Here is a 9,821-nt window from a genome sequence, read left to right on the forward strand (position 1 = left end):
GGGCATTAAATAGAAGTGACAAATGAAGCGCCAGTTCCAGAGGAGAACTAATGGCGGCAAATATTCCCGCTTTAATAAAATCCACTTCCCAAATATTCTATTGATGAATACATGGCAAGTGGGGTGACTATCTGTATTGGTAAAAATTAAGTTCATATATATTGAATTTAATGAAAGATGACGTGTCATGACACGTAGACTGGTCAAAGGATGACGATCAGCAAAGAATAGTTAAAGAGGCACGAGATACAACAGACACGAGCAGAGATTCAAGAGACTCGGTACCCGCACCTCTTTATGTTCAAAAGTCAAGATAAGAGAATGAACCTGACAGCAAAAGTAGGAACGGATACAATATTTAATAGGCATTAAATATTGAGAACGTTAGAGAATTTGTATTGAATTACAATGATTATCATTTATAACGTCGCATTAAATACCTTTAATTGTCTATAATGGCCTTATTATGACAAAGACAAAACGTATTACCTAGAAATAACTATAAAAGGGACGACCTGATCATTTGTAAAGACACGAAATACTACTGGAATATACTGATTTACTTCGCTTTCTATTCAACTTTTATTCACAGCCATTATTTTTATTTCCATCTGATTATCAGTAGCCCGAGTTCTTCTAAAATAAGCTTTGGCCGAAATCCCACTTTTTGGTTAAACAATACTTAAATTATTTTTAGTAAAAATATACTAGTACTTTTTTTTAAAAGAATAAAAATAGTGTATTAGTTTTTTTTTTCCCTACCAAAAAAAAAAACTAATACACTATTTTTATTCTTTTAAAAAAAGTACTAGTATATTTTTGCTAAAAATAATTTAACATTAAACAATTTATCTTATTATCAATCAAAAGTTTTATAGCCATTCAAATATTATGATATATTGATATATTTAATACTAGAAATTTTGAATAATTTTTATTTCTTTCTTAAATTGCATGTTAAGTCCAACTATGACAGGTAAATTAAAATGGAGGAGTATATAATTATTTTTAAAAAAAATATAATAAATCGTGGTTTCTTTTTGGTGCTTATCGTGCGGCCCAAACCCCTATTCTCCTATTAGGGCAGGAAAAGAAGACAGCTTACTACAGACCCTTCGGTTAAGACGCAAGAAGAAGAAAAGTTGTATTTTTTGTTCGAAAAAAAGGACAGAGGGTTCCAAATGACCAGCAGAAAGCTTGTGCGGGACTTGTTTATCTCTAAACAGCCTATTTTCCGCCGAATATTAGCACCACAACAGGTACTTGTTGGGGGGGGGGGTGTTGTTGTTTGCTTTCTTGATTGTGAAGCTATTGAATTTGTGTTTAATGGGTTTTGTTTGCTTTTTTAAAAAAGTTTCTTATTTTTTAATTTTTGTGTTTGTACAGGTGGTTTATGGTAGAGTTGCAACAAATTTGAGGTTGGTTGGAGCAGATAGGCATTATCTGGGCATTCGTAATTTTGGTGTATTCAATGAGTTCTCCAAGAAGGTTAAAGGGGAAGTTGATAGGTATTTGCTATTTGCTATCTCGTATTGCTTTTTATTTCAATGCTGTAGCTATTACTTAGTTATCTGTTTTTTAAGTTGAAAGATTGTAGCTTTACCAATTTTTTCTTGGATAATGGTAGTAAAGAAGAAAAAAGGGATTTTGTGCAAGCTGGGAAATTTTAATACTGAGAATTAAGAGCTCCTTTTTTTAAAGGACAGTAGAGTCTGGGTTAGCTTGCACATGGTGGACTAATTCTACCGTGTACCTGCTACCTCCCATTATGGTAGGTGTCGGGTAACTCTGCTTTAGGCAGATTGGAAAAAATCACCTAGTTGTTTCTGTCTCTGTTGAGATCCAACCTGTTCACTTTCCACTTCTTTGACCGCTAGGCCACATCCTTGGGTGCAAATTAGAAGTTCCTTTTTGTAATGATCAATGTTGGGCTTGCTATATCTAGCTCAAAGTCATGGTTGGAGGAGTTGCTATTAGGATATTTCTTGTATAAATCAGACATCATTTCATTAATTCGCTAAGGTGCGCCACAAATATAAAAAAATTGGGGTATGTAGGTACTTTGATATCCCTTAAAGCCTACCCATCTATCTACACAAAGGAATTCTCCACGCCTAACTATATATGGATAAAAGCGAGATATTTATATGTATTAAGTTTGCTTGAATTCATCCTCCAGTTCCTTTGGTTCCAAATGTTCCAGAAAAAGCATAACGGACGCTTGGGTGCAAGCCTCTTTACTCCCCAATTTTCCATCTTTCCGTAGTCTCCAACACTATCTTTGGGGTTCCCGCTGCCCAGTCAACGTTACATTGAGAGAACTCAACTGCCAAATACTATGAAGCTACTCTATAGTGTTACAGCAAGTTAACAACATATGCTCGGAGCCATTGGCACATAATTCTCCAACTTAAAGAAATCTGTTTCTTCTTTATGAGTTTATCTTTGTTAGTGTTGCATTCCCAGTGGCACACCCATGTAAAAGTTGCAACTTTCTTCGGTGCTTTAGTATTAAAATCTCTTTCTACCCTGGCTTCTTATCTCCTCAATTAGGTAGACACAAGGAATAAGAGTTTTATGAAAATATACATGCAGACCCTCTTTATACCATCCTAGCCTTCCCACATTCCTCCTCAGTATAACTGTAAAACATCTTTTTGGACATTTGCACTTCCTCGGATACTCAATCTGAATAGCTCTTCACGAGCTAAACTTCCAGTAATTTCCTTGAATGATTTCTATGATCATGTCAGCTGCAAGCCCACAAGTGCATCCTATCGTTAGCAATAGCTAACACCAACGGACATAGATTGCATCTTAATGCCACATATTCAACCAAACCTAGCCATTTCCAATGGCGAAGCCAGTGAATCTCGTGAAGTCGTCTTTTTTCTTCATAATGCCTGTTTGCATGCGTACTCAGTAAAGGGCTAGTTGCTTCATATGAAAGTCATCCATTCATTTTTTTGATAAGATGCAAACTATCTGAATTAGGTTTACTATCAGGTTCCTGTGCCTTGTCTCTCCCACAAATCCTCATTTCCTCCATCATTTCATCCATGATAAAAGGTCTTGCAAGCGCTTTCCTTTCATCAGAACTAATAGTTCGAAAGGAACTTTATTCAGCTGTGGTTTCAAATCTCTTTCTCAATGTACAAATGCTTGCATTTATAGGATTATTCCTTCTCTAATGTCCCTCTCCTATGAAACTTTGAAGCCATCAATCGTAATCCTTTCAATGTAATTTTATGTCCCACAAGCATCGACTATGTCCCACAAGCATCGACTATTCTATAGAACAATATAGTATTGTTATCTCCTTTTGTCATATTTTACTCCATTTCACTTTTTTGCCATTAGTGATCTTCCTAGCCTTAATCCTCTCTTCAAATTTCATTCATTTCATTTCGTTCCAGGAGTTGCAATTGTTGGACAAATTTTGCTATGCTCGTGCCACTTTATTCATATGGAACACTTTGATGGCAAATTTTTACTCTAAATTTGCTAATGAGTAGTAGTTGATTCTCCTGAACATATTTGGTGCACTGTTTTAAACTTTTGCTGCACTAAAGTCTTTAGAAGATCTGTCGAAATGCAGTATGAGTAACCTGATTCTGAGCATTTCTTTTTTCTTTTCTTTCTTTCCCTTTTTTGGGGTGGGTGGTGTGGGACTATGGGGACATGTTGGTATCTTTAGAAGTGAGAAGGTAGAGAATGCACTTATTTCTCAATGTTATAACTAGTAAAAGTTTAACTGTTTGTGTCGCCCTCTCTATCTTTTTGCGCTAATGCTTTATTGGGGGTGTCATTGGGCTTATTCCTCAATGCTTATGGCTGCAGAAATCAAGAATTCCAACAGTCAGTCAAGGTACTGAAGGAGAAAGCAGAGGAGTTGAAAGGGGTGAAGGAGGATCTTAAAACAAGGTGTCTTTTAGATTCCTGTAAATATATTTTATAGTAGTTTTAGCCTTTTCCTTAAGGGGCTGAGACATACTGTTGTATGTCAAGGCTGGCAGAACTTCCAATGGGGACCCTGAAATGGTGAACTGGCGAATGCAGAACGAAGCAGACAACTGAGCAGCTTTACAAGCATGTGGATGGTGTTTGGACGGAGGCTGAAGCTACGGCAAAAAAGGTAACAGTGCAACCTCCATCTGTCTCTCTGGTGATGGTCTAATATTTGATTGCTGAATCATGAATGAGATTATCCAAAATGAATGCTGCCAAGCATGTGTTTTTCTTTAAGACTGTTTTAGCAGCTGTTCAAGGCTGTGCAAAGCTTATTCTAGGTATTTGGATGGTATCCCAAGTTAACTCTTGTTAATCCGGTGCCCTTTTTTCTGATAAAATATTAAATTTTTTGTTAAGGGGGATCCAGTGAATGCAATAAGTAAAAAAAGCACCTCCGCCTCCCTTTAAAAATGAAGGGAGCTAATGAAGTCCAATCATTACATCTTTTACAAACTTTTAATTGCACCAACAAGTTAGATTAACTAGTCATTTTGCTTTCATTGTATAATGGAGTGTATACACTTTGCGAACATCCTTGATTTCTTTCTCCTTCATTTTGTGATTTTGTCCATATAATACATGCTAGTACAGTTCCCCATATCTTGCGATTGAGCTTCCCTTTTTTTCTCCCTGTCAGCCGCTATAGACTGCTTTTAGAGATTTGTGCATGGCCTCTCTGTTACAAATAATTTGAAAAACATGCCCCACAAAGCCTTTGCAGCCTTCCAGGGAATAAATAGGTGATTCACAATTCCCGCTTCTGTTTTTACACATGTATCATCTCTTACGCATGCTGGATCCTCTTGTATATTGGGTTTTTTCCCTTTTATTCAGTAAAAAGCAAGTTGAAAAGCATGTCCCACAACTCCTTCGCAGCCTTCCAGTGAATAAATAGGCGAGTCGTGAGTCACAATTCCAACGTCTGTTTCACTGATGTATCATCTTTTACACATGCTGGATCCTTTTGTACATGGGTTTTGCCCCTTTTATTTAGCAATATTATTATTTGCAATAAAGTCTTCTACATAGGTTATCCTGTGTCAAGCACCAGGCACTGCTATGCAGCAAAACATGAGACTTCTATATTAGGTTATCCTGTGAAGCTTTTTCCTGTCACTATTCCATCTAATTGTAGCTTCCTCTTGTGTGGTAGCTGAGTTCTTGATATTGATCTTTCAATCTCCGAATCATGAAAGTTTTTTCAAAACTATTAAGTTCTAGTCACTGTCTTTTGAGTTCATGTAATTTATCTTGTAGGTTTTTTCCAATGTGGAGGAAAAAATTTCTGCTACTAAAGAGGAGGTTGGTAAATTTTCACCTAGCTCTTCTTAGCACATTTCCCAATTATGGTCAACTCTTTAAAGAGATGATAGTTAACCCTGATTTGTATTTAGGTCAAAGAAAGTTTTGGGATGGGGAAGCAAGAAGCTCCAGGATCAAGTGGTCATTCACATACTTCTAGTTCAAATACCCATGAGAGTAGTGAGTCTGCATCTGCAAAAAATCAACAGGAACAGCAGCAATCTGGTTCCAGTGATAGTGCAGAATCAGTTTATAGCAAGGTTAAGTCTGCTGCTTCATCCTTATCATCAAAAGTGTCACCAGCCTTCCAGAAAATTAAAGAAGCAAAGCCTATTGACTTAGCCAAGAAGGGATATGGCATCATATTGGATGAGTTGAAAGGTACTCCAGGTAAGAGAAAGCGCCTCGAATATTCTGCTCCCACGCAAGAAACTTCAGCAAACTTTGAGAGAAGCACAAGGACTGATGTTGCTGTCTTACCATCAAAGCAATCGAAATGGAATAAGAAATGGGAGGCATTCAAGGATAAAGTAATTTTCTTACTTATTAGTCCTTGTTGAAATGCAGGTGAACTTGTCTTTTACCTTTTGTAATCCTTATTTTTCCATGAGTTTTTATTATTCTCAGATGCAAGGTCACCCTCTTTTTAAGCGCTTCACTGGCATGAGTGAACCTGTTGTAACAAGAAGCCAGGAGGTACTTTCAGATTCTCAGTAGAATTTTATCTTTTCTGCTGGTAATAATTTTCATTTAATTTTTTCCCTCTGTTATATTTGATCCAATGAGGATATACATGGCTTGATCTGGAATGTGTTTATAGGTGAATATTCTTTAGCACAAAACTTTTAGCTAAGAGCAGAAGTAGTAAATCTGGATTTTATTTAATATGAAGTTATCTCAAATATTTATGTGCCGAATGACAGATTGCAGAAGATATTCGTGAGAGATGGGAAACAAGTGATCATCCCATTGTTCACAAAATCCAAGAGTATGGCTACACATTCAAATTTTAATGCTGTGTTCTGGGTAGAGTTCAATTTAAGATCAGCTTATAATTTCCATGTTAATGTTACAGTTTAAATCAAACTGTGGGGGGAGAATCATCAGCTGCAATGTCATTTAAAGAGATTCGCCGCAGAGATCCGTATGATTACAGCCTTCTTTTGCTTGATTTTCCATTATCATTTTTGGCTTGTTTAAGAAATTTGAAATATGTTTTGTGAAGGTCGTTCTCTTTACCTGAATTTGTTGCTGAGGTTCAAGAAGTGATTCGACCAGTTCTTGAAGCTTTCTTCAAAGTAAGTATGCACAAGTTCATTAAAGCTTATAGACACATCTACACTATATTTTGTGTGGGGGTGAAAATGGGTGAGCAGAACGAAGGGTATGGGTTAGTCATTTGTTTGGTCCACAACTAAGAGAATGGTGCAACCTCTCCACGTCTAGCTTTAAACCCCTCTGAAGTTGGACACAGTGGAGAAAGTATATGTTTTGACAATATAACCTATGGTGTTAGGGGGCCAGGCCGGTCCGGTCCGGGCTAGAGGAATATGAGACTGGCCGGTCTTGGTACCGGTCCGGCTACCGGTTTTAAGTTACCGGTCTTAGCCGGTGAAAAAGTGAACCGGAACGGTACCTGGCCTAATTGGTCGGACGGGTCCTTTTTTTTTTTTGTATTTTGTATAACAATCGTAATTTATATTAAGATAAAGTAAAAATGTAGAACAAAAAGAATGTTTGAATAAAAACTTCAAAGGCTTTAAAGTATTATATTTGAATATTTCATTAAGAATTTAAGATAATACAATGAACATAAAAAAAAATTAACTTATAATTTGCAAGTTCTTTTTTTAATTTAAACTTGCAAATTAAAGTTTACATTTAACAACAACTAAACTAAAGAAAAAAAAGGGTAAATTCAAATTTGATTTATTAAATATAGTCTTCAAACTTCAAAGATTTTGCACTGCCGTAGTAGGTTCTTCATAGTCAATATGAACTTCTTGGCCATCTTCTGGAGTGTTGAATTCAGATGGGTTACCATTTGTTAATATATTTCCAAGTTCCTTGTCTTTTGGTTTATCAACATCTTCACGTCCTTGATTTCTTCGCTTCGCTTCGATCCAATCCAATCTCTGAAACATACTAGAACTTCCAAAGAATTGCTTCCCAATGAGTTACGGGTGTCTTCTAGCTGTTGTCTTACTTGACTAAATGCGCTCTCTGATGCAACGATTGAAATTGACACATTTACATGTCCCGAGCCATTGTCGAAAGAACAGGAAATTGCTTTTCATTTTCATGCCACAATGCCAACAGTGAAAATTCCTTTGTGCAAGGCTCCGTTTGCTTTTGCAAGTAGAATTGAAGTTCATTAATGTTCCTGGAAATGTACACCAAAAATTAAAACCATCAAGGTTTTCATCTTCATCCATAATAGCAGATGTTGAAGTAGAAGTAGTACAATGAAAAGTGGGATTAACATTTCCTACATCATTAGCAGCATTGTCAATTAAATTTGAATAATAATTATATAATTGTTGTAAATAATCATTTAGCTTGTTCATACAAGAATATATATCTGGGGTTTTAGTTGGTCCAATCTCCATATAAGTATATGAAACATTGATTAATTAGCGACAATTAGACATCTTAGTAGAAGGATTTAAAACAAAACCAATTAAGTAAACATGAGGAATTGGAATGAAATATTTTTGAATTTCGCTTGCATTTTTTCAACAGTATCCTTGTATTTTTCTTCTTGAAATCAGAGAGTAGAAGAGAAATTTCAGCTATATGTAATAAAACTATAGTAACAATAGGGTAATAAGCTCCAGAAAATTCAACTGTAGCTATATAAAATTTATGTAAAAAATTAACAACATTATTCTTTACCTCCCAAGTATGAATTATTAACATACATGTTGGATCAGTACAATGCGCATTAGCAACTTCAGTTGTAGGCAATTTATATTTGTAGCAACATCTTAAAAATAAGTATGTATAATTTCACCTAGTGACAATTTTTTTTGAGAATGGTAACAATTATATAAATGTGTAAAAGATTTACAAGAGATTGTGAAGGACACAATCAGACCCTCAAAGGGTCAGAGAGAGTACCAAAGCCTATTCTATTCGATTACATTTCTTCTAGCAAGTCTAATAAAGAGTGTACATCCTCCCTATAACTCTCTTTACACCAAAAATGGAATAACAAAAAACAATTAAGCTTAATTTTCTGGTAAGAGCTAGGTCTATCTTCAAAAATTCTGGCATTCCTTTCTTTCTAGATGGTCCACCAGATACAAGCAGGAACAATTTTCCACCATTTCTTCTGTTTAATATTTGCCCCTCCATTGTTCCAGCTACTGAAAAGAGCTGCAGTGTTTACGGGCATTGACCAAGATATACCAGCCAAATTAAGATAGAAGTGCCACAGTTGGGTAGTGACCGGGCAGTGAATAAAGAGGTGGGAAACTGATTCCCCATCTTTGCCACAAAAACTGCATCTAGCTTGTAGTTGGATTCCTCTCCTAAGGAGGTTATCCTGAGTTAGGACAGCTTCCCTCGCTACTAACCATGTGAAGCATTGAACTTTTGTAGGCACCCCGACCCTCCAAATTTGTTTCCATGGCCAACCTTGTGCAGGATTAGGAGTATTGTTAATGAAATGATAAGCAGATTTCACTGAAAAAGAACCTGATTTGTGACCTTCCCAGATTAAAGCATCTTCCTCTTCTGTGAGACCTTGGAAAGCTTCTATGGTCTCCCAGAAATCTGCCACACTCTGCAACTCCCAGTCATTAAAATTCCTTCTGAAGACAATGTTCCAACCATGTATGGGTTTTGCATCTGCTACTGAAATTCTTTGATTTTCAGCAATGCTATACAACTCTGGAAATTGTTCTTTCATAGGAGTGTGCCCAAACCATGTGTCACACCAGAAAAAAACTCTTCTACCGTTTCCAACCTTGAAACTGGAGTGGTCAGCAATGAAACCCCATTGCCCCTGATTGTTTTCCAGACCCCCACTCCATGAGGGGATGCCACTGGTTTGGTGCACCAATGTCCTCCCCAGCCATACTTCTCTTGAATTACCCTTCTCCATAAAGCTGTTTCCTCCAAGTTATACCTCCATAACCATTTTGCCAGTAGACTATTATTCTGAGCCTTTAGATTTCTGACACCTAGGCCCCCTACTTGCCTCGAGCATAATAGAGTATCCCAATTGACTAAGTGAATAGTCCTTTTCTCACTGTTACCTTGCCAAATGAAATTCCTTCTAAGGGAGTCAATCTTTTTCCTCACCTTAGTAGGAATTGGGAATAAGGACATCACATAGGAAGGCAATGCTCTAAGACACTATTTACCAGAGTCACTCTGCCTCCGAGTGACAGATATTGACTCTTCCATCTTGACAATCTTTTTTCACTCCTTTCAATCACCCCTTGCCATATATCTTGCGACTTATTTTTGTAGCCCAAAGGGAGGCCTAGATATTTGGTAGG

The 9,821-nt window shown here is 36.6% G+C and overlaps 1 protein-coding gene across 1 annotated transcript; it reads left to right on the forward strand.

Moving 5' to 3' along the window:
• Window positions 1-1,051: 1,051 nt before the first annotated feature.
• Window positions 1,052-6,746, forward strand: LOC109211501 (mitochondrial import inner membrane translocase subunit TIM44-2-like). Its single transcript, XM_019375039.1, has 10 exons — window positions 1,052-1,259; window positions 1,387-1,508; window positions 3,841-3,924; window positions 4,060-4,135; window positions 5,269-5,313; window positions 5,406-5,843; window positions 5,941-6,009; window positions 6,237-6,301; window positions 6,389-6,457; window positions 6,539-6,746. Exons 1-10 carry the CDS (start codon window positions 1,182-1,184, stop codon window positions 6,729-6,731), a joined length of 1,239 nt encoding a protein of 412 aa, XP_019230584.1. The 5' UTR covers window positions 1,052-1,181; the 3' UTR covers window positions 6,732-6,746.
• Window positions 6,747-9,821: the final 3,075 nt, after the last annotated feature.

The sequence above is a fragment of the Nicotiana attenuata genome, unplaced genomic scaffold (assembly GCF_001879085.1).
Source record: "Nicotiana attenuata strain UT unplaced genomic scaffold, NIATTr2, whole genome shotgun sequence".
Lineage (NCBI taxonomy): Eukaryota > Viridiplantae > Streptophyta > Magnoliopsida > Solanales > Solanaceae > Nicotiana > Nicotiana attenuata.

What these genes read in the sequence shown, in the direction of transcription:
- LOC109211501 (XM_019375039.1), top strand. Translation starts at nt 1,182, where the DNA reads ATGACCAGCAGAAAGCTTGTGCGGGACTTGTTTATCTCTAAACAGCCT. An exon ending in GAATATTAGCACCACAACAG is followed by an intron (nt 1,260 to 1,386) that starts GTACTTGTTGGG and finishes GTGTTTGTACAG; the next exon opens with GTGGTTTATGGTAGAGTTGC. An exon ending in AAGGAGGATCTTAAAACAAG is followed by an intron (nt 3,925 to 4,059) that starts GTGTCTTTTAGA and finishes TGGCGAATGCAG; the next exon opens with AACGAAGCAGACAACTGAGC.